The sequence below is a fragment of the Gracilinanus agilis genome, chromosome 2, assembly GCF_016433145.1.
Source record: "Gracilinanus agilis isolate LMUSP501 chromosome 2, AgileGrace, whole genome shotgun sequence".
NCBI classification, from domain to species: Eukaryota; Metazoa; Chordata; class Mammalia; order Didelphimorphia; family Didelphidae; genus Gracilinanus; species Gracilinanus agilis.
In genome coordinates this window covers 9,384,946-9,409,041 of record NC_058131.1, presented here as the reverse complement: position 1 = coordinate 9,409,041, position 24,096 = coordinate 9,384,946, and the positions used below count along the sequence as shown (strand labels likewise).

Genomic DNA, 24,096 nt, shown 5'->3' with positions numbered 1-24,096 from the left:
GGGCGGGGGGCGGGGGAAGCCGCCGGGAGCCCGAGTCGCCGCCGCCGAGTTCCCAGAACAAAGGAGCCCGAGCGGTGGCGGTGGCAGCTGCAGCGCGCGGAGGCTGGCCCCTCTGTGCCCCGCGCCCCGAGCCGCCCTCTCCCTGGGCTGCTTCTTGGGGCCAGGCAGAAGGCTCCAGCACTGGGCAGGGAGGGGGGGGCCTTTAGGCTTCGGGGCGGAGATCCCCACCCCCCACCTCCGCCTGGGCCGAGGGGCAGAAACCCTCCAGCCCTTCCGAGCTTTCCAGCTCCGGGAAAACTTTTCATTTATACCAGGGAGAGCCCGTGCGGAAGGCCGGCAGGCCTGGCCCCCACCCCCACCCCCCCAGCACAATTTGGGGGGGGGAGCTGTCGGAGGCTCCTAGGGGCCCAACTTCCTTGGAAGTCTCCCACAAGGGGCGGAGCCTTCCCCACCTCCCCACCCCCCACTTTTGAGCCGGGCCCTTAGTAAATATTGGTGCCTCCCCCTCGGCTGCTGAGGGTTTGAGTCTAGCTTCGGTTGGGTCATGTGCCTGTCCCCGGAATTAGGAAAAAGATCGGGTAAAGTTGTCCCTGATCCCAAGGTGATGCGCCTCTCCCCCCACCACGTCTCTCTCTCTTCCTCTCCCAGGCTGTGCCACCTTCGTTCTACTTCATCCTGGTTCCTGGAAGAGAGACCCCACCCCCACTGAGAAGCCCTCTCCTCCCTTTACCGTCTACCAGCCCCCCCTCCCCATCCATGCTCCTCACCTGGTGGCCTGGCGCTGCCTCGGGGAGGGTGAAGGACAGCACCTAGGGCCAGAATGATACCATCCCGGGAGGCTGCCGCGGCTCTCCTTCCCCAGATCCCGGGCCCTGGCAAGTGGGAGAGTGGCCCCCGGCTGTGCCAGACCCCCGTTGGTCACCGAAGGTGAAAAGCAGTGGAGCTTGGAAAGAAGCCTGGTGGACCAGGAGGCAGCTCGACTCCCCCGCCTTCAGGCGCAGGGGGCCCTTACCCGAAGCGTTGGCCGCAGGTCCTATGCCCCCCACCCTGGCAGTGCTATGAGCCAATTTCAGATGCCAGTGCCCGTCCAGCAGGAGCCACCGGGCCTTCCCAACTTCCCTCAGGGCAAGGGGATGCCAGGGAGCTTCAGAGGGCCTGGGCTCCCCGCTGGGGTGGCAGGGAGCACAGAGCAGCAGCCTGGGGGGTGTGGCGATGGCCGGAAAAAGCGCAAGCGATGTGGGATGTGTGAGCCCTGTCGGAGACTGGAAAACTGTGGGGCCTGTACCAGCTGCACCAACCGGAGGACCCACCAGATTTGCAAACTTCGCAAGTGTGAGCTGCTCAAGAAGAAAGCCGGCCTGCTCAGGGAGGTAAGTCGCCGGGCAGTCCCAGAGGGAGGGGGCCTGCGAAATCGGCCCCACTGGGAAATGGGCACTGGGCTGGGGGTGCCACCCTGCCCCAGGGCCATGGAGATGAGCAGGTGTCCCGAAGCCAGGCAGGCCCCCACCCAAGGGAGGGAGACTCCTTGGCAAGGCTGCCTGGGCCAACTTTGGGTGGCCTTTTGGAGAGTGTTGGAAAAGCCATCTGGGGTGGGTGGGTGGGGGGGGGGCAGTGTGTGCAGTTTCCAACAGCCATGGCAGAGTTAACAGTCTGGCAGAAGAGCTTGCCGCTCCCTGCCCAGCCACTTAATCTGGGACAGCTGTGAACCATTAGCTCCTTCTTTGATGTTTGCCCTTCACTTGGGGGTGAGGGGCCAGAAGGCAGGGGGCTTTCTTAGCTTCTCCTTTCTTCGGAGAAGACCTGAGGTGGCCTTAACCTGGGGCACGGGAGGGAGATGCCTGCCAAGGGGCCTGCCGTTGCTGACTTCAAGTCCTGGTGCCACTGGGATGGCCAGTCTGAGTCGAGGCCACACGTGGCTTCCTTTTTGGGGGGGTGGGGTGGGGAGGAAGATCAAGACCTTTGAAAGAAATTGAGTGGGCATCTAATGCCAATTTCAGGGGAGGGCAAGCTGTGATGGGTGCTTGGGGGACAAGGTGTGGGAGAACTGGGAAATTGATCAATGCTCACTCCCCCACCCAAGGGTGTCACTCTGGTTGTCTTGGTGCAGGCTTTTTGTCCCCATTCCAATTTCAGAAATCCCACGCCTGAGGCTTTAGCACACAGTAGGTGGAGTAGAAATAATGCCATCAGTGGCTTAAGGGCTAGGCTCGCCTCTGCTGCTTGTTACCTGTAGGAGCTTGGTCAGCCCTCCAAGCAGATGGGCTTTGAAATCCTGAACTCTAAAACTCTGAGGACTTGGCTTTGGGGAGAGACCGGGAGCCCACAGTGGCTTTCCCATCATCCTGCCCAGGCTCCCGCACCCAGTTCCCATCTGGAATGCACTTGTTGCGGCTGGCAGTGCAGCCTTGTCCATAGAGTTGGCAGAGCAGAACTGGGGCTGCCCCATAAAGCCCTGGTGGGGTCTTGGAGTCCCTCTCTGGGCTGCAGGGTGCTGCTTAGCTCTAAGATGACTCCGTCTAGCCAGAAGATTCCTTCTAGCTTGAGGAAAGTTTAAGGGAGCACAAATGGGCCCAGGTGCTTTGGGGCTGGAGACTGAGGGAGGGCTGAGCAGCTTGGGAGCTCTTGGGGTCAATGTACGGGGTTCTGTTAGGAGAAGAGCCCAGGAAGCCGAGGGTGGTACTAGGACAGCCACTCAACCTCCTCCTTTGGCCAGAGGAAGATTTTCTCCTTCAGAGCTGGGATGGCCAGTGGACTTAGCTTTTTAACTCCAGGCTGAGCTTTGACCCTAGGCTTGTAACTGATCTTATCTTAGTTCTCTCCAAACCTGGGGCTATAATTCTGTGCTGCCATCTAGAGCAGTTTCCTTCAACTCCGCTAGCTTTTGGGAAAGCACCTACTATGTGAAAGCCTTGGCTCTGGAACTTTCAGCATAGAAGCACTCATCGTAGTTTATGAATTTATGAAGGAGACCCAAGGCCATCTAATCTAGCCCACCTCAGTTTACAGATGAGGAAACTGAAGCCACCCAGGGAGTTTAAGTGACTTGTCCTGAGTCTCATAGCTAGCATCAGATCTAGAACTAGAAGGGACTTCTAAGTCTTTGAGGCCAACTCTCTCATTTGACATTTTAGGAACCTGAGGCTCAAGGAGGCTGGTTGACTTGCCCATGGAAGGTCACCTCCAGCTAGTAAATTTCAGAACTGAGAATGGTACCTGGGTCCAATTAAAAAATATATATATTTAGTTAAATATCTTACCATTACATGAAAAAAAAAACAACCTCAATCATTGTTTTAAAATTTAGTTCCGGAATCTCTCCTTCCCCTCTCCTTGAAGGCAAGCCATTTGATATCCATTATACATGTGAAGTATGAAACACTTCCATGAAAGAACCCCCAAGAAAAAGAAAGTTTCACCAAAATGCTTCAGTCTGCACTCAGTTTCTCTCTGGAGGTGGATCCTTTGGAATTGACTTGGGTCCTTGGTCAGAGTAGCCACACTTTCATACTCTATTGCTGTTCTCCTGGTTCTACTCACTTCACAGTTCACATAGGTCTTTCCAGGTTTTTCTGAAGCTGTCCTGCCCATCACTTCTTACCGCTCCGTAGTCGTCCACCACAACTTGATCAGCCATTCCTTAATGTCCAATTCTTTGCCATCACCAAAAGAGCTGCTGTGAATTGTTTTGCACTCGTGGGTCCTCTTCTCTTTTCTTTGATCTCTGGATGGCAGACCTAGTGATAGATAGTATTGCTGGGTCAAAGGATGGGAGCAGTTTTACAGCCCTTTGGACAGTTGCAAATTGTTCTCCAGAATAGTTGGACTAGGATCTTCCAATCAGAGCCAGTGTCCCTGCCGCCAGACCACAGTTTTCCTGGAGAAATCGGGGAGAATTGATCCCTGTAGGTCACTCTTCTCCTGCTTGATCAGTTTCCAAAGAGAGAGCAGGCCCTTCTTCTCTCTTAGAAGCCCAGCCCAGCCTTTCCTCAGGCAAGTAACAGCCCTGGATGGTCACCTAGATGCATTCCTTGAATCTCAGGAATTTGCTTTGCCAGATTTGATGCTTCCTGCACACCCTCTGCCTAGCCCAGACCTCCTGGTCACCAGTCATTCCACTGCTATTTAGATAGAAGGGGCCTGTTTCTGGGCCCCAGAGGCAATGCAGGGATAAGCATAGCCAATAGCCTCCTGTTGGGAAGCCTTCTAGCAGCCATACATGACCCATAGGAGAGCAGTCCACAAATATAGTGGTGAGAATCAGGTTGGAAGGGACCTTCCTTAGAGGCTCTCAGTCTGAACCGAAGTTCCACCACCGATGTCACTGGGCAGTGGACAGTCTTCCTTTGCTGGAGAGGCTCTTCTTTCCTCCTGGAGTCACCCTGGCCACGTGGGGGGCTGAGGTTATTGGGCAGGGAGGGTTTACCTTTGGGGTTTTTTGCCCCCTGTACTCACAGTCTGTGATGATCACACGAGTGCCTTAAGAAGAACTTCGAGGGGACAATTGTAAGGGACTTAGGACGAAGAATGCTCTCTCCACCTCCAGAGAAAGAACTGAGGGAGCAGATGGAAGCGGATGATCCTTCCATCACTGCTTGTTTGGGTAGCAAGTTGGGCTTTTAGTTCTATAAGATTATTCTCTTACAAAAACAAATAATAGGGAAGTAGTAGGTATTGCTGACACATCCATAACCCAGTGGGATTGCTTGAAGCTCCAGGAAGGGAGACAACATAAATTGTGTAACTTTGGAAAACTTAGGTGGAAATTTGTTATTGAAATAACATAAAGAAAAAATTATTATTATTGTTATATATAAAAAGAAAAAGAACGGAGAGAGGCAGCTAGGTGGCTCAGTGGGTAGAAAGCCAGGCTTGGAGTCAGGGGGATCTGGGCTCAGACACTTCCTAGCTGTGTGACCCTGGGCAAGTCACTTAGCTCTCATTGCCTAGCTCTTACCACTCTTCTGCCTTAGAACCAATCACTTTGGTCTCTAGACAATTCTCTCCTCCCTCCTCATCTGAATTGTTCTTGGTTTCTTCAAAATTCTATTTTGGGAGGAACAGCTGGGTGGCTCGGTGGCTAGAGAGCTAGACCTGGAGATGGGGGGGTTCTGAGTTCAAATGTGACCTCGGATACTTCCTAGCTATGTGACCCTGGGCAAGTCACTTAACCCCAGTTGCCTTACCACTCTTCTGCCTTGGAAGGGATATGTAGTATTGGTTCTAAGCCAGAAGGCAAGTTCCATTCTGGAGAGCTTCCCCTTCCTCCTAGAGAATTCCTCTCCATAAGCCGAACTCTTTGACAACTGCGCGTTGTATGACAGATTGTAACCTGCGTCCTCACTCGCGAGTTGTTCTGAGGTGTCTCGGTCATGATCTCTCCTTCACCAGCAGTAGCTTCTTGAGGGTCAGCATCAGAGGCAGCAGAGGAGTCCCAGGTTGGGCAGGGACCATTTTCTCCCTTTCTTCAGACCCCTCCCCCCCTCCCCCCCATTGGAGGGGCTGATTGGTTGGCTTCCTGGCTTTCCACTTTACGGAATTGAAAGTCGCCTCTAGGCTAAGATTTTGAGGCTGTAGATGTGGGAATCGGCCAGGTAGAAGGGAAGAAAGAAGAGTTTGGGTCAACAGATCCAGGTGAAAGGCCAGAGGAAGAATCACAGAAGCCTGCATGGAGGAAAGGGTCACCTGGGTGCCATGTTGATGGAAGGGGACTTTTCCACCATGGGGGGGTTCATTTAGGTGAAGAGAAAAGGGAAAAATCAAGTGTTCTTATAACAGTAATAGTGCAAACTCCCCAGCCGGCTTCAAGGCATAGAGGAGGGTTTCTTCCTAGTACAGAAGAGCCAGGGTGCAAGACAAGCTAGCAAGGAGCCACCGGACAGTTGAGGCAGCTGGAGACGAGGGTGTCCCATCACTGTGGCGAAGGCGAAGGAAGCAGAACCTCCACCTGGGATTTCATTTCTCACTGACAGGGAAAAACGAATAGATGAAGTGAAATAAGAAATAAGACGAATTCAGGGGAGAGAGTGTGCCCCATGGAGTCAGCCCCATCCTCTAGACCTCTGGGGGACAGCTCATATGGGGAAGAGGAAGCCGGTGGCCAGAGGCTTTAAAGTGGGAAATGGTGGAAGAGGAAAGGGAGAAGGAGGGAAAGCTTGGCTCATACCCACTTTAGGGGGGAGCCCAGGAAAGAAAACAATCTCTGTAACTATATGGCTCCGTTCTGGTGGAACTTGGCTCTAACCAGTCCGGAATGCAGCTTCCTTCAGAGCACAAAACCCAGAGGCTAACTCCTCTCAGTTCTCAGCCAGTGCTCCCTTCCTCTAGAAATAACTTAATATTGGCCGTTTCTTTTTTGTCCATATGATGCATTCCCCTGAGAGAATGGAAGCTGCACTCTCTGGGAGAACGAAGACTGAAGTCTTGTGTGGCTTTATCCCAGCCTTAGCACAGTGCTCGAACGTGGCATATATTCAATCCATAATCAATGTTTATTGAATTTAAATGGATGGGGGAGGCGGGAGTGACAAGGACACAGACCTGTAAGAATCCTGGAGTTGTAGAGATGGAAAAGCCTTTGGAGATAGTTGGAGTTAATTTGAGGCCCAGGGAAGGGGGGAAAATTGCTTCCCACTCCTCCCCCCGCACTCACCTTGTCAACTTCTCATTAGGTAGAGCTGGGACCTGGGGAATAACTGTCAGGGAAAACAGGGAAGCCAGCAGAAGTGGCTTCCAATAGCAGAGTGGCAGGAGAGTGAGAAACCAGAAAAAAACCTGAGGCTTGCAAAAAAGAGGTTGACAATAAAAAGCCCCATTTACATTCCTGGAGCAGGAGGGAGTACTAGAAAGGCTGCCCAGGCTTTAGAGCAGGAAGGAGAAGGCCATGACTTGTCTCTCTTTTTGCAGTGTGGAAAGTGGAGCAAGAAAGTATCACTGGGAGATGGAGGCAGCTAGCAGCTACCTTTCTCTGTCCTTGGTTGGGTCTGTGTGCTCCCACCCAACTGCTTTGGAGACAACCAAAGGCCTCATTTTATAGGGGAGAGAAGTGAGAGAGACAGAGACAGAGACAGAGACAGAGAAGAGAGAGAGAGACAGAGACAGAGACAGAGACAGAGGCAGAGGCAGAGGCAGAGGCAGAGGCAGAGGCAGAGGCAGAGGCAGAGGCAGAGGCAGAGGCAGGCAGGCTGGCTAAGGACGTGCTGTTAACAGCCTTCAAGCTTTTGGCCATGCATTCTTTAGCTGTTTCTTCCATCTAAAATGCCCTCCCCTACCATACTCATGATTCAAGACCAAGCCAAAATACCAAGTCCTTTAACACACACACACACACACACACACACACCCCTTTTATCTTCTTGTTGTTTTTGTCATGTCCAACTCTTTGTGACCCCATCTGGGGGTTTTCTTGGCAGAGACACTGGAGTGCTTTGCCATTTCCTTCTCTAGCTCATTTTACAGATAAGGAATGAGATGAATAGAGTTAGGTGACTTACCCAGGGTCACACAGATATTAAGTGTCTGGGCCCCGATTTAAAATCAGAAAGATGAATCTTTCTGACTTCAGGACTCAAAAGGCTAGTGCTCTATTCACTTTAATACCTAGCTGCCCTTTTTATCTTAAGCTCAATCATTTCAAGGTAGTTATTGACTCAGTGGCTAGATCAGGCCTGGAGTCAGGAAGACCTGAGTTCAAATATGACTTCAGACACTAACTGTGTGATCCTGGGTAAGTTAACCTCTGCCTCATTTTACTCAACTGTAAAATAGGGATAATAGCAGTTACTTCCCAGGGTTGTTTCAAGGATCAAATTGTAATAATTAAAATTATGAGACTGATAGTAGTTTTATTAAGTCAAAGTTATAGGAGTAGTAAAGAGAGGGAAAGGGAGGAAAGAGGTAGAGAGATTCTTAGCTTTCTAATCTATTGGCTGCCTCGATGGGCCTGTGGCTAACTCTGACAGTGGTTCCTTCAACTCTCCAATGCTTCAGCCAGAAGACCCCAAAGATCACTTATAAGCTCTTTTCTCCACCTTCTGGCTCTCACACATCCCATCTCGGGGATAACCATGGTTTCTTAATTTGCCTGGGCCCCCCGGGGGTGGGGGCAGTTCTTGGGGGATCAGTTTCCTGTCTCTTTGGTTCCTTGGTTCTTTAACTTCCTTTCTCTGAGGGCTTATCTATACCTGAATTTACTCAGTGGTCTTTGACCTCCAGGTCACTGGGAGACAGCCTTAAAAAAGGTCACATGATGGAGAGAGATATTTACTTCCGACAGAATAAAATCATATTGGTAATGTGCTTAGCACGCGTCTTGTTTTGCACGTGGTGTCTTAGCACCGTGTTGCACATAGTAGGTGCTATCTAAATACTTATTCCTTTCCCTTCCCCACTTTGACACCCCTCTCAATGGAACTAATCAAACAGAACCGCCAATATAGTGATCGGCTTTGGTGCTGAACCCAATATTCTATCAGAGCTGTTCTCCACTTCCTTGTCTTGGCCGAGGGGAGGCAGGAAGAGGGAGACGGTTCATCAGCTCTTTCCTGTCCTTTTATGTTGTGGATGTGGTGGGAAGAATCAATCTTAATTAATTTACTCCGAATTTGTTTGTACAAATCTTCCCATGATTCTCTGAAGTTCTCAATCATTTCTCTTTTCGGTTTTTTAAACCCTTAATTTATATCCTAGTATCAATTCTAAGACAGAAGAACAGCAAAGAGTAGATAATGGGGTTAAGCAGTTTTGCCTAGGGCCACATACCTAGGAAGTATCTGAGGGCAGATTTGAACTCCAATCCTCCTGGGTGCAGGCCTGGCCCTCTATCCACTGTGCTCCCTAGTTGCCCCTTGGTCATTTCTTGCTGCACAGTAGAATTTTATTACATTTCTTCTGTCTAGTTTCCTCGTCCATTTCTGAATCCCCAGACACTCACACCAAGGAGTGTTGGTGTACCTTTCTTTTCACAGCCTTACCAACACTGATTCATTCCCGTCTTCCATCATCTTTACCAATTTGCTGAGTACGAGGGGACTTGAAACTTCAAGTTGTTTTAGTTTTCATTTTTCTTATTATTAGTAAATTGAAGCATGTATTTGCTTTTTGAAAATAATTACATCTTTTGAACACATCTCTTTTATTTGTCGGTTACCTCAGTATTTTTGGAAATCAGATCTTTCTCAATGCTATTTTTTATCTTTTAATTCATTTGTATTTGTTTTCAGTTTCAAGTTCTCTCCTTCCCTTCCCCCTTTCCCCCCTCGTTGAGAAGGCAAGAAATACAAAATCCATTGCAAATATGAAGTTATGCAAAACAAATTTCCATATTATCCATGTTCTGGGGTGGGGGAGTAAGAAAGGGAAAAATAATGCTTCAGTCTGCACTGTGAGTTCTTTCTCTGGCAGTGGGTAGCATTTTTCATTATGAGTCCTTTGGAATTGTGGGTAATTTTGCTGATCGGAGTTACCAAGTTTTTCCACAGTCGATTATCTTTATAGTATTGCTGTTAATATAAATATTGTTCTGCATTTTGCATCAGTTCATGTAAATCTTCCTAGGTTCTTCTGAAACTATTCCCTGTCATCAATTCTTACAGTATCGATCAGGGATGGCGAACCTTTTAGAGGGGCAGGTGATGTAAGAAATGCCCTCAGGCACACAGTGAAGAGGAGAAGGGGAGTAGCCTGACCCACGTCCCTCTGGCTTTCTAGTAACAAACTCGTGGCAAACTCTGTGCTGTGGTGAAGGTGCGTGTGCCCACAGAGAGGGCTCTGTGTGCCCCCTCTGGCATGTGTGCCGTGCGTTTGCCACCACAGGTATAGATATGTATAACTTTTTCAGCCATTCCCCAGTTGATGGGCAACCCCACAGTATCCAGTTCTTTGCCACCACAGAAGGTGCTATAAATATTTTTGCATGTATGAGTCCTTTTTGAGCTATCTTTGTTCGAGCTCTTTGGGGTATAGGCCTAGTAGCGGTATTCTGGGTCAGAATGTCTGTACCATGTAATAGCTTTGGGACCTGCTTCTGAATTGCTCTCTAGAATGGTCAGGCCAGTTCACAACTCCACGGGCAGTGTGCAGTGGTGTCCCTGTTTTTCCACATCCCCTCCAGCATCTGTCATTTTCCTTTGCTGTCATCTTAGCTAGTCCCATGAGTGTGAGATGGTACCTGGGAGTTGCTTTAGTCCGCATTTCTCTTCCTGTATCAGGGCAATTTTTTGCAAACATTTTTTCTCTCCCGATGCCATGAAGCCTTCCTGGTTCCCTTAGCTGGAGCTGCTTTCTCCTGTCTTGGAACACTCAGGCTGGTCACTCCGACATCCCCTGGATTTAGGGGGGTCTCGTTGGCGTTGCTGCAGGAGGGTCTTTGAATTTAAAAAAAAAAAAAAAGACATTTTGGCAAGGCTGAGAGCTCTTCGAGGGCATCTTTGAAGGCACGCTTCGGCCTTATTTCTCTTTGTACCTCCCTCAGCACCTAGGACAGGGCCTCGTTAGCGAGGGGCACTTATTACATTTGGCTCATTCAGCCGAAGATACGAGGGGAGATTACAAAATCTGGTCGTGTCAAATGGGTTCAATGACCAAGGCCAGGGCAGACGTGATCTTTAATCTCCAAAAAGTGATTGCAAACACGTTACGTGCACACATGGTATACATGCCCATATACACACGGAAACCACACATATAGTGCACATTATACATACATGCACATACATCCATGTATGGGAAAGCCAGTCGAGATATAAATACACTCAGAGCTGGATGGACTTTTCCTTTCCTGCCCAGGCTGGAAACTTTGACCTACTCTGTTTTCAACCGAGGTCAGGCCACCCTGCTCAGACTTCTGGTCTAGGGAGTTCCCCATCCTGCTTCCACTCTTAGTGCTGACCAGTTCTCCCCCACCTCCCCACCCCCCACGGCTTGGCCCTTTGCAGCGCCTGAACTCCAGAACCCAAGCGGTCTGTCAGGAGCCGAGATTACAGGCGGGCACCGCTCTGGCCCGCTGCCGTGGCGGTGAAAGATCGTTGAGGGAGCACATCGTTAAGGGTAGAGGAATAACAGTGCCAGGGGCAGACTTGTGCACCAGGAGGAGCTTTAGGTACCGTAGAGGAGAGACTATTTGAAGAAGAGAGAGACAGACCAGAGGAAGCCTGGGTGTTTGGGTAGCCATCAAGGAAAGAGCCAGAAAAGAGAGAAGCTGAAGAGGGGAGAGAGAGAGGGAGAGTGCAAAGGGGTGGAATGTGCTCAAGGCCAAGAGCTGGCTTTGCTGAGCAAAGAGGGAGAGTGGGGGGCAGGGCCGGGCCATGCTGAGGGCCCTCTAGGTCTGGGATAAGGGAAGGATATCCTGAATTGATTGTAGGAGTTAAGAAGGTGATTTGTGAGCCTATAGAAAAGGAAGTGGCATTTACCAGGAGCCGGCATGGGCTCCTGAAAGAAAAAATCACGTCAAACTAACCTCAATTGTTCCTTTGGCATGGCTACTAGATTTATGGATTGGGGGTATATACTACAGTCAGAGCTGCACAACTGCATCTCGGCGAAGCCCCGGAGAACAGACTTCTGGGATACTCTCTGGGGGCTTTTCAGTTAGTAACATTTTCCCTCCTCACTAGTCCCCATTTGGGAAAAAAAGAAACCGAAAATCCTGACAAGAAATGAGCATCGCCAAGCGAAGCCAGTTCCCATATGGGCCACGTCCACTCTGCTCGCTCGGTCATCACGGCTCAGTCAGTCACAGGGTGGCTGGAATCCTTGACTGTGGGATCTCCAGGAATCCAGACTAGCCTGTCGATTTTACAGCTGGTTCTGCTCGTTTCGCTCTGCTTTCAGTCCATTCGACTCATCCCAGATTTCTGTGCCAGAACAAAGTCAAACCAGCTACTCCAACCGACCCCTTGCCTTCAAAGAAATCCCCTCTGGGATAGGCCTGGCAAGTGGGCACTGGCTCCTGAGGCTCCCTTTGCCTTCGGGATAACTGAATTTAGGAACATTGTTTACATTCCATTTTTATTTGAATCTTCAAACGCCAAATAAAATGAACATCTTACATAGTGGAACAGAAAAAGAGGTTGGCCGTGAAACTAGAATGCTAGTATTTACAGTTTGCTTTGCTTTTAAAGGAGAGAAGAAGGTAAACTTCTAGCTTTCAGGCTGACCCACTTGGCCATATTTTTCTTCTCTGCATTGCGTTTGTTTACAACAAAGATACCTGAACAAGTCTTTTCCCTCCTTCATTCCCTCTCTTTCCCCTCCTCTCTCCCTCCTTTCCTTCTCTCCCCCCACCATGAAGAAAAAGAAAACAAGTGAGAACAAACATTTACATTCAAGTGAAACAAGTTCTCGAGACAATCCTGTACAAAGCACACGCCTCATTCTGCAGCTTGAGGTCACCATTTCTCGAAGGAGGAGGTGGGCCGCCTGCTTCTTCCCGATTCCTCTGGAATCAGAGTTGGGCATTGCAATGATCAGAGTGTTAAAGTTATTTTTCCTACTAACATTATTTTTGTCTGAATTGTTCTGGTTCTGCTCACTTCCTTCTGTATCAGTTCATACTGGTCTTCTCAGATGTTTCCGAAACTGTCCATTTAATCATTTCGTACAGCTCAGTAATATCTTCTCATTAGGGGCCTGATACTGGGCCTGGAGTCAGGAAGTCCTGAGTTCAAATCCTGCTTCAGATACATGATACCTGTGTGACTCTGAGCAAGTCACCTAACCTTTCTGCACCTCAGTTTCTTCATCTGGGTAATAGGGTAATAGCACCTACTTTCAAAGGATTATGAGGATCAAATGAGAGCATGTTATGTGTGCGGTCTTTAGCACAGGGCTTGACATAGAGTAGACACTATATAAAACACTTTTTCCTCCTTCCCACCTTAGCTCCTGTCTCTTCCCCCTTCTATTCCTCCATCCTCCCATTCACCGCTCGATGGGCGTGCCCTTCCTCTCTGGTTCTTTGCCACGTCAAACAGAGTTATCACAAATACTTCTGTATACACAGGACCTTCTCTTCCTTCTTTGATCTCTTTGGGATGTGAGCCTAATAATGACATCTTTGGGTCAAAGGGCAAAGGCACTCTTTGGGGAGGAAGTTTTTTTCTTTTCAGCCAGTGGAAAATCTGCCCCTTTGCAATTTGCTCTCTTTGCTTCGGGCTCGTACCTCTGGGGATAAACAGAGAGAGTATGATCCCTCTCGCCTGTAAGAGGCTTGCAGAACTTGGCTTCGGCCCCCAACTCCCGCCTCTACCTTTCGGCATCTTTCAAAGCTTTGTCCTTTTGTTAAGGAAACTTTGAAATCAAGTCAGTAAGTCCTTTAGCGCCATTCCTGAAAATCGATTTATGATTCCAAATATTGGTAAAGCCCCCTGAGTCATCAGGGGAGAGAATGACTTTTAGGGAACTCTTGGCTAAACAAGCGTGCCTAAAGAACATGGGTTATTGGGTGATGGCCAGCCTGGAGGGAAGGCTCTAGGGGCATGCCGCCAGGCTCGCCTTTGACCCTGCCCCTGTCCACATTTGACTTGGATAGAGACCTACGGGACACCCAAAGCATGTTTGCAGATCACACCCCGAGAGGCTGGGCGACAGAAGCAGGATCGATGAGACGAAATTCTGCCACTTGCTGATACAGTTAGGCGCTGGTCCTTGTTGTTTCCCCCAATGGAAGGGACTTAATCAGAGGCTATCTTGGCCATTTTAGACAGGGGCCAGCAACCTTTTTGGCCGTGAGAGCCATAAATGCCACCTTTTTTAAAATGTCATTTCGTGAGAGCCGTACACTGCTCACAGTGCGGCTCCTGTAACAGCGCCTGAAAAAAATGGACTTTGTGGCTCCTGCAGAAAGAGCATATCTGGCCCTCGAAAGAGCCAAATATGGCTCGAGAGCCATATGTTGCCGACCCTTGATTTTAGAGATGAGAAAAGCGAAATCCTGGAGAGGGGAAGTGCCTTGCTTAAGGGCCCGTAGCCGGAACTTAAACAGAGTCCTGTCAGTTCATCTGTTTAGATGGGATAGGGGGTGAGGTAACCCAACCGGCTGGGAGCACAATATATGGCTCAACACATATGTGTATGAGGGGCCCTGTCCATCCCAGAGGGGATCCAGAAGAGAGACATCCAGACATCCGCTAGGATGTTATCCTCAGCTCTGGCTTTCATATTGGGACGGGGAGGCTTGGGGGTTGCAGAGAAGCTCCCCCTTTCCATACACACACACACACACACACACACACAGTCATGACTGGATGGAGGATTGAGGTGGTTTGGGAAATCCTGTACTGGGAGGAGTAGCTGAAGAGAGTGGGGATGGCACCCCAGAGGAGCAGGGTGTCATTGCCATCTCCTACTGTCTGGAGAACGATGAGGTGTCTGCCTTGCTCACAGGGGGTGGCAGGTGCCCAGTGCAGAGGCCCGCTGCAGCTCAGTGTAAATACCATCCTGACAACAGGAGCTGTCCAGCGTTGAGTCTCCCTACCCTGGGCAGGGTCCAACGATATGGCCCATTGCAGAGTCTGAGTTGGAAGCCCCCTCATTCAACCCATTTTGTGGCATAGGGGTCAAGATCAGGGTTCAAATCCTGACTCTGCTACTTAAATACTTGCTTGACGCTGGGTATCTGCTTAGGGTCTTCGTGTCTCAGTTTACAGTGGTAAAAATCAAGGGTTGGCCTAGATGATCTTTGGAGGGGCCTTTTGCGGCTTGAAATATGTGATAGCATGAGCTGATGCCCCTAAAAGAATGTCCTGTGAGGAGTCTGCCTGGCCATCTCCTGGGGAGGGGAAGGCCACCCCCTGCAGCAGACGCCCCTTCCCCTTGGGGATGGCCTTCGTTGCTAAGATTTTTCTGATTTGTTGTTACATCCAGCGGTAGCTTCCCTGACAGGGCTCCTGGATCTGCCCTCTAGGGCCAAATAGAACAAGTCTAAGAACAAGTCTAATCCCTCTTCACATGACAGCCCTTCAAATCCTCAAGGCAGCTGCCCAGCCAGCCTTCTCTTCTCCTGGTGAAACCTTCTCAGTGACTTCAGCTGCTCCTCCCATGTGACTATTGACACATGATTTATCCTCCCTGAGCTGAAGTTTCCCGGCAGCTCCTCCAGGACTCCCTGCTAACCCCCCCCCCAAACCCCCGGGCCAGTTACATAGCTGGCTTTGGAGTGCTTGCCGGCTCTCCTTCCCTTTCTCTTCCTCTAAATTTTCTACTCTCCAACCTGTAGGCACAGGCCAGAATTTCCATTTGGAACCCTTTCCATTCTCTCTCCTCTTCCTCCCTACAATGCTTCTGTATCCCCAATAGCCTGGGAAGGGTGGGGGGAGGGGAGGGTAAATCTGGCTCTGGCATCGAGGAGAGGTCAGTCTTTTCTTTCAGTCCGTGGCAGAAGGGTGGCAGGAAAGGGCCAAGAGCCTTGCCCCGGGTTACATAGCTAGCTAGGGAGGGCGTTCTGTCCCAGTGGTGGGCAGGCTCTAGTATCCATGGCCAAATTGCAGAGTAATCCTATTTTGGAATTGCACAAGTCTTAGACTACATGGTTCTCTGCCCCCTGGCCTGGGGATTAGAGTGCAGGAACCAGTCAGCGAGCTTTTATGAAGCACCTACTATGGGCCAGACCCTGTGCTGAGCACCAGAGCTAGAGAGAAAGGCAAACCCCTGCTCTCCAAGAGCTCAGCGGCAGAGCCACCGGCTGCCCTGACAGTGATTATGTGCCTACAGTTGGCCAGGGGAAGGCGGCTAGCCCTGAGGCGAGCTGGGAAAGACCTCTGCCAGAAGGCAGTCAGGAATGGCACACCCTAAGCATGAGGGGGGGGCACTCAGTCCGGAGTGCAGGCCCCTTTCCGATGGATCCTGGGCTTTCCGGGAAGTCTCCCTTGCCAGGTCAGAGGGTAGGGGAGAGGAGCATTTCTTTCTCATGTCCTAGGACTTCTTCCCCCCATCAGCACCCATCCATGCTCCTTCCAGCCGAGCTGGGCTCAGGAGGCCCCAAAGAGGTTCAGGTATAATCTGGTTTAGCACATTGACCCCCAAGTTACCATTGCAGGCCACAGGATGCTTGGGGGGGGGGGCAGGAAGAGGGGGGTGCTGGCACACAGAGCCAGCTGGGTGAGATCTGTGCTGAAATATTTTTGGATATCTTGAGCTGGAAATAAAGCCATCTTGTTGATTGCGGAGACGAAGATGGCTCCGGCAGATGCTGTGTAATTCCTTCCTACTTGTTGGGTGGTTCTTGGGGCTCTTCTGGCCTGCCCCAGGGCCCGGTTGACTTTTGCTGAGGAGGGAAAACTCCTATCTTCAGTCCTGATCAGGACAATCTGGGGTAATAGGCTCTGAGGCAGCTAAGTGAATGGAGGGGCTGCATTCAAATCCTTTCTCTGATAACTATAGCTGGTGACCTTGGGCGAGTCACTTAACCTTTGCCTCAGTTTCCTCTTCTAGGAGATGGAGGTAAATAGCATTTACCTTCCCCATCTTGCTCTTTCCTGAGGCCAAATGAGTGAATTTGTGCCCAATGCTTTGGAAGCTGAATTATCATCCTCACAGTCTGGGAGAGGGAACCCGGCTGGGCAAACTCCTGGTCCAAGGCAACAATGGCTGCCGGAGGGGCTGGATGGCTCTAGGCTGGCCGGGAAGAGCTGGGGGTGGGAGATAGAGCTTCTTTCTATATTTGAAAGACCGCCTGAGGAAGCCAGATTAGGCTTGGCCCCAGGGGGCAGAGCCAGGGGCAGAGGGCAGGCAATTAGAAAGGCAGATTTTGACTTCATCACTCTAGTGCTGTCCCAAAGTGGGCTGAACAGCAGCCGTGGGGGCGGGGCAGGAGGGGCGCCCCCTCTTTTGTAGTCCTCTCGCTCCAGCGGAGAGGCCGCTCTCCATGGTCCTTCTCCCTCCATGGTCCTTCTCCCGGAGTCAGCCTTCACCTCGCACACTAAGGTTCTCGCAGTGCTTTGCCATGGTTTCCAGCAGCGGGGCGGGCCTCCACTCAGGAGGTCTTGGATTCAAATCTGCGTGTGTGACCCTGAGTAATGGCCTAGCCCTTGCTCCTCTTAGAATCCATGTACACAAAGGACGAGGTGGTGGTGCCAATAGTGGTAGTATCAATAGTAATGCTAGTTGTTATTGTTCCATTTATCATCTCTGTCTGATTTCATGACCTCATTAGGGTTTTCTTGACAAAGGTACTAGAGTCAGTTGCCATCCTTTCCGAGGAGGAAACTGAGGCAGACAGGGTTAAGTGACTTGCCCAGGGTCACACAGCTAGTAAGTGTCTGGAAAGGCCAGATTTGAACTTGGGAAGATGACTCTAGTGTCAGCTCTCTGTCTGCTGTACCATCTAGGCTGCCTGCGCCTATTATTCATTCTCATTTTCCAGACAAGGAAACTGAGGCTGGGGCTGAGAGAAGTTAAGATAAGAAGTTAAGATCTCACTAGGGGTCTGTTCCAAATCTGTGACTCCTGCGCAGTTCAGTGACTTTCAGCTTCACGGCCGTGGCCCGCTTAGACTAACCATTGGCAGGGGTCCCAGAGTGCCAGGTGAATGGGCCCAGTGCCGAGAGAGGGGCAGTGAGCTCGGGACCTGAAAGCCTTCCAGGCACTCTTCGCCCAGCTAAGGGCAGTCTCTTGCAGGCAGCCAAGAGGAAAGTTTGGGACAGCCTTGCTGCTCGGGCACCCCCGCGGGGCATCTGCCTCCTAAAGGAGGGCTGGCTGGCCTGGCCGCCCTCTGGAAAAGGAAAGTGACCGATTTCTCTTACTGATAACCCCCCAACGGCTGCCCCTTCCCCTCAGAGTTGCCTGCAGTGTAGCAGCTTGAGGGCAAAATGGCTTTTCACTTTCCCCCAGTCGGAGCTAGCCAGCAGGTGCTGGAATGCCTGTGGGTTGGAGGAACATCCGTTTCGGGGCAGAAAGGGAAGGCCCTTAGTGATGACAGCAGGGGCATGCCAGGAGGAATCTTGGCTTGGGCCCAAGCCTAGCTTGGCACCTCTTGGTCTCAGTTTCCTGATCTGTAAAACAAGGGAGTTGGTCTGGCTAGCCTCCATGGACCCAAGAGCTCGCCCTCGCTCTAAATCCAATTGTTTGCCTTGGTTTCTCTGGCCCTCAGTTTCTTGATCTATAAAATGGGGTCAGAGTGATGGCTTAAGTAGGATCTCGTCCCCTCCTTTGTGATCTAGATGGACCGTGGAGGAGGGGGGAGTGGTGACTCTGTCCCAGCCACCTACCTAGGAAGTCTGTGTGATTCCAGAGGAGGAGGCTGGCCTAGCCTGGGGGTGGGGGTAAGTGGCGCCTCCACCTGGCCACAGCCCTTTCGCCACACCCCACCCGGTGACAGCGCTCCTCCTTGCAGGGGCTAATTGCCAGCCTGATCAGTGAGTGAAGGCGAAGGCAGTTCCCATGGCGACCAAAGAGATGGCAGCTCCAAAGGAAGATGTGATGGGCTGTAATTACTTAGAGATTGATGTGTGAACTCCCGGGACTTGGAGTAAAGGGGAGAGAGGACCCCTCTGGGGCCCCACAGGTGGGGTCAGAGCTTGTGGGGCCTCCCTCCCAACCTCCCTCCATTCATTCATTCATTCATTCATTCATTCATTCATTCATTCATTCTGCTAGCTTTGGTTTAGTGCTGAGGACTTGGCTCACTGCTGGAGGGTATGAGCTTTTTATCAATGACTTGGATCAAAGGATAAATGGGTGGCAACTTCTTGAATTTGCAAGTGAAACAGAGCCGGAAGTGATAGCTAACCCTGGGGAAAAGGGTCTGGATTCCGAAGATCTTGATGGCCTTGAAAATCTGGAGAGATGACTTGACTTTTAAAATTTACCTTCCTTCTGTCTTTATATCACTTCTAAAGAGACTGGGGTTAAATGACTTGCCCAAAGTCACACAGCTAGGAACTGTCTGAGGTCAGATTTGAACCCAGGTTCTCCCAACTCCAGGCCTAGCTCTCTATCCACTGTGCTACCTAGCTGCCTCAGAGATGACTTAAAAAAAATCCTTCCCTCTTAGAATCAATAATGTGTATTGGTTCTAAGTCAGAAGAGGGCTGAGAGCTAGGCAGTGGGAGTTAAGTGACTTGGCCAGGGTCACATTGCTAGGACAGAGATTATTTTTATTTATTTTTTTTTACATTTTTAAACCTTTAACTTCTATGTATTGGCTCCTAGGTGGAAGAGTGGTAAGGGTGGGCAATGGGGGTCAAGTGACTTGCCCAGGGTCACCCAGCTGGGGAGTGTCTGAGGCCAGGTTTGAGAGATTACTTTTAATAAAAGCAAATGTAAATATTCAAAACTTGGATTTAAAAAATCATTTTTAGATGCTTGTCATGTATTAAGCACCATTTTGGAAACTGAGGGTACAGAGAAAAAAGGCCCATTTCCTGCCCTTGGGCAGGGGCTATTGGGACTGCATTGGGATGTTTAGTGTGTCCCAGGTCAGAGAAGGGGGGAGGGTCTAGCAGATCAAGCTCACTTGTGGCTGCCCTTTTTGGAAGGTCTCTAAGAGCCCACAGAGAACTTCAGGAGTGATCGGGATGGGGAGGGGTCTAGAGACCACCCAGGAGTCATCAGCTGCCAGACACTGTGCTAGACGGCTGCCCTCTCCTTCCTCAGGGAGACCCCACAGGGAGGGGAGGTGGATCAGGAAGAGCCGCGCCCTGAGCCCCTGGGCGGAGAAGGGGACACCATGGCTGGAGTGGTAGTTGGAGGGGAGAGATTAGCCTGGATGCCCTGGGCTCCCCGGGGCTGCCCCAGCAGTGGGTTTAAGTTGCTGGGAATCAGATGGCAGCAGCCCCACGACCAGGACGGCCAGTTCCTGTGGCTCCACAGTCTGCTGGGCTGCCTCCTCTTGGGAGGGTGACTGGACTCCTGAGGAGGAGGAGGAGGAGGAGGAGGAGGAGGGAGGCCTCAGTGAGGGGACCCGAGAGCAAACAGCCCTCTGTGGAGTGGTCACTTCCGGAGGCAGTCCAGGGCCCCCACCGTCCTGCTTGAGGCATCTGCTCTCTTTGTAATCCTGGGCCGTCCCTTTACTGGAGCCCCCGTTTTCTGGCCTGTGAAGTGGAAGGCAGGCGGGCAGCACAAGGCAAGAAGGAGGTCATGGGTTCGAGGCCAGACTTGCGCAGGTCAGCGGGCTGAGAGCCATGACGGGGGAAGGCTGGGGGTGGCGAATGGTTGGCTGTGTTTGGTTGAAGCGTCCATCCCTGTGGGCAAAAGAGGATCCCGGCATGAGGGTCCAAAGGGATTTCAGAGGCTCCCCAGCCTGGTGCCCTTATTTATATTGGCTTACCCAAGGCCACACAGGCAGTAACCGCCAGGGGCAAGATTTGAACCTTGGTCCTCTGACCCAAGCCAGCGCCGTTGCCAGTGTCCTAGGCTGAATTTCTTAAGGTTAGCAACGTTGACTGGGACCAGATTTCAGGTGCTCTTGGATAATGGGCGACCCGGAAGCACTGAGGACTTGTGAGCAGGGAGTCGGCAGGTGTGTTTGAGGAAAATCAGGATAGCCGGGCGTGTTGGGTGACTTAGTAGGGCCTTAGATCAGGAGCTTGTTCCAGTAACTCAGAGAAGAGCTGGTGAATGCTTGAATGAAGGAGATGGCAGGAAAAGGGAAATGGAAGGATAGCTTGAAGAGAGAAGCTAGGGGAGCTGGGTGGCGCCGTGGTTTGAGAGCCAGGCCTAGGGACGGGAGGTCCTGGGTTCAAATCAGGCCTCAGACACTAGCTGGACAAGTCCCTTAACCCTTCTTGTCTAGCCCAGTGATGGGCAAACTTTTGAAAGAGGGGCCCAAAGGAAAGGAAATGCTCCTCTGGCAGTCTGTTTCTAAGGCAACTCTTTCAAAGTTTCACCAGATTGTATCCTACTCGTTGTATTCCTCAGATTAGGAATAATGTCACTCAGCCGGATAGAGCATTTCAGGGGGCTGTAGTTTGCCCATCACTGCTCCAGCCCTTACTGCTCATCTTCCCTGGAACCAAAATTTAGTATTGATTCTAAGATGGGAGGTAAGAGTTTGTGTGTGTGAGAGAGAGGGAGAGCCAGAGCCAGAGACGAGAGCGAGGAAAGGGGGAGATCCAGGGAAGAGAGCTGCAAAGACTGCTCTGGTAGCTTGGGACATACACAGTGCAGAACCAGAGGTGGAACGGGACAGATTAGTGGAGGGAAAATGACAAGCCCAAGACCAATAGGGAAAGGAATTCCTCTCTCCGGGCTCTGGGGAGCTGGCTCCAGGCTGTTCCGTGTCTCATCCAGTTCCCCGATGGGGCCCTGCCTCCTTGTGGTCCTGCCCCTCACCCTGAAGTACTGCTTAGTAAGGAATAGATGCTCTGCTGAGTTTTTTCATCCACCGGACAGGGAAGGGAAGGGTGAGAATTTAGGCAAGGCTCTCAGACCTAAGGAGAACTTCAGCTTTCATCTAGGTCAGTTTTCTCATCTTCCAGCTGAGGAAATTGAGGAGGTAGGATTACTCCCGCTTGCTAGAAGGAAGGATTTGAACCCAGGGCTGCTGGCTTGCCATCTAGAGCTTTTTTCATCGGAGCCTGCTTTCTCTGGGGGCTCAGCGGCCCGAGGTAGCTGGCTCACACTTCCTCGCTGTTCCCTAATCTGGGCTACGCAGAAGTCTGAGTCACTGACCTTGTTCTCAGGAGATTGCTCTCGTGGTAGGTAGCCTGCTCCCAGCCGCCGGGCAAGGATGCTTCTGCTTCTTTGGCGGGGAGCAAGAAGGGGGTGCTGGGCCCCCATGGCAGGAGGGGGGGCAGGAAGCGGGAATCTTCAGCCCCGCAGCAAAGCCAGAAGTAGGAAGGGCCTGCGGAGGCGTCCGTTGTGAGGCACCCAAAGGGAGGGGCCGTCGGCACGGCTCTGAACATGCCAAAGACAGGTCAGCCGGCCGTCAGGGTCTCCTCCAGGTGGGCAGGTGGCCGCTTTGGCTGGGAGATGACGCTGCAGAGGGACAGCTCGGCCAAGCTGAGCGCAGTGGCTGCTGTGCCGGAGAGAGGCAGCCGGCTCAGCAAACCTTGCCTCCTGATGATCCTCCCTCTCCTCTGGGTGGTACTTGGAGAGTTAGAAAGTGGGAATATTGACCTCAGGGGAAACTGAGGCTTGGAGCCGCGTTGATTGAAGTGACCAGCCCAGGTAGCCATGCCCGCTGGGACCCCTGCAGGCCTCCTGCTCCCGGCATGCCGTCTTGTTTCAGAAGGTCACCCGGTCCTCCTGGTTTCTCAGCTCTGTATTTTAGTTTGCCCCATTCCAGACTGGACAGCTGAAGGATCTGGGCGGGCGGTTGGGCCTCCCAGCTGGAGGACCAGAGCCTCGGGCCGGACAGGGCTGTGAGGACTCTGCTCCAGTCACATGCCCTTCCACTGTCAGGAAGTATCCTCTGCTGGGGAGACTGCAGGCTTGGCGTGCCAGGCTCTGCCCACCTCTGGGCCCTCAGCCCCTGGTGCTTCTGGTTCAGCCACTGGACCCCCAGCTTCGGGGGAAGGAGAAGGCAGTGCACAGCGGCTAGGCAGGCAGGCAGGCAGGCAGGCAGGCAGCTCGCTCCCTCCTGGGTCCTACCACGCATCCCTCTTACGACATGTGGCTTGGCAAGTCCAATTCTAAGCCACTGAAAGCCTGGCTTGAAGGTGCCCTGCCCCCGCTTGGCAGAGCCTGACTGGGATTGGCTCTGGTGCCTTCCCCCAGGGCCCCCCTTCCCCACACCCCCACTGTTGGGGAGGGGAACTGAGTAGAGTGGAGCAGAGCTTAGCTGGGCCTGGCATTCACATCTGCAGTGCCTCTGGGGGGAGGGGCAGGGAGTTCCTGATGCCCTTATAATAACTGGAGAGTCTGGCAGAGGGCTCGGCGAATGCACCAGTGTGTCTGCGGCGGTGGCGGCAGCCGCGGTGGGGAGGGCAGCAAAGGTAGGCAGCTGGGAGGGCTGGGGGGCCAGCCGGAGCCCCGAAGGGACCTTCCTCGTCGCTGAAGCCCCCAGGGGCCTGGGAAATTAAAGAAGGGGGGAAGGGGAAGGAAAATGAGCTCCTGACAATGGCCGGAGAGGCAGGAGGGGCTGGGAGGGCGCTGGGGGGGGGGAGGCGATGCGGAAGGCTGGCCCCCTTTTCCTTCCTCGCTCCAGACTCCGCCCCCACAGAGCCGGCCGCCTGGGCCACCCTGGCAGGGGCATCCACAATGCTTCTGTGGAAGAGATGTCTGCTTGGCTCATTCCTCTGTTCTCCTGGGCTCTCCTGCAGGTGGAGATAAAGCCGGGCGAAGGGGCCGCTGCTGGGGCCGCCGCTGCCGCCGCCGCCGCTGCTGCTGCTGCCGCTGCTGCCGCCGCCGCTGCTGCTGCTGAGCCTTGGGGACAAGCCACCACCGTGGCAGTCAAGGTACTTTGGCGCCGGAGGTCACAGAGCTCCTGGGGGCACCGTGGGGTGGGCACCGGGGGGTGGAGGCTCTGGCCTGGCTGCCAAGAAGCCGGCTTGTGGCCTGGCAACCTGGCGTCCCTGGCCCTCCCCGGTGCTGTGTTTGGGTGTTACCAAGGACCTCCGGGACGGGGAGCTGGGCGCAGGCAGGCATTGGTGCCCGCCCGCATGTGCCTGCCTTCCTTCGCTGCTTCCCTGGGTCCAGGGTGTTTCAGGTGGGAGCCGAGCCTGGCTTGATGTGTTTTAGTGTTTTCAGAATGATCCCCCTCCCCCTCCCCCTCTCTTTCCCCCCTCCCCCTCCCCTCCCCCAGCCGCCCTGGGTTTTCACCCAATCAGCAGAAATCCCCAGAGGGGGGAGGGGGCGGAAAGTGAGGTGGAGAGGAGGAGAGCCAGGCTCCCCAGGGAGCCCGAAGGAGGAGGCATGATATCATTGCTCATGCTGTGGTCACCATGGTGACGGCTGTCATGCTGGGGCAGTAGGAGGGATGACGGCTTTGGGTGGAGCCGTGACGTCACGCCAGGGCGTGCGTGGTGCGGCTGCCACCTCCACCTCTGGGGTTTGGGGCCCGTGGGCACCGGGCACCGCGTGGGACTTGCCGGATATGGTGGAGGGGAGGGAGGCTTGGCTGGGACTTTCCCACCCGGGGGGCGGCCTGGGGAAGTTGAAAGGCAAATGGCCTTGTGGCTGGGGCGAAGGGGGGGGGAGGGGGCTCCCCTCCCCCAGGCGGGG

General features: G+C 52.5%; 1 protein-coding gene across 1 annotated transcript in view; it reads left to right on the top strand.

Moving 5' to 3' along the window:
• Positions 1 to 1,058: 1,058 nt before the first annotated feature.
• The window catches only part of TET3 (tet methylcytosine dioxygenase 3), a 116,529-nt gene continuing 93,491 nt past the window's right edge, over positions 1,059 to 24,096 (top strand). Inside the window, exons 1-3 of the mRNA XM_044659250.1 lie at positions 1,059 to 1,370; positions 23,196 to 23,225; positions 23,298 to 23,324. Coding sequence (XP_044515185.1) covers positions 1,059 to 1,370; positions 23,196 to 23,225; positions 23,298 to 23,324 — 369 coding nt within the window. The remainder of the gene's footprint in view (positions 1,371 to 23,195; positions 23,226 to 23,297; positions 23,325 to 24,096) is intronic.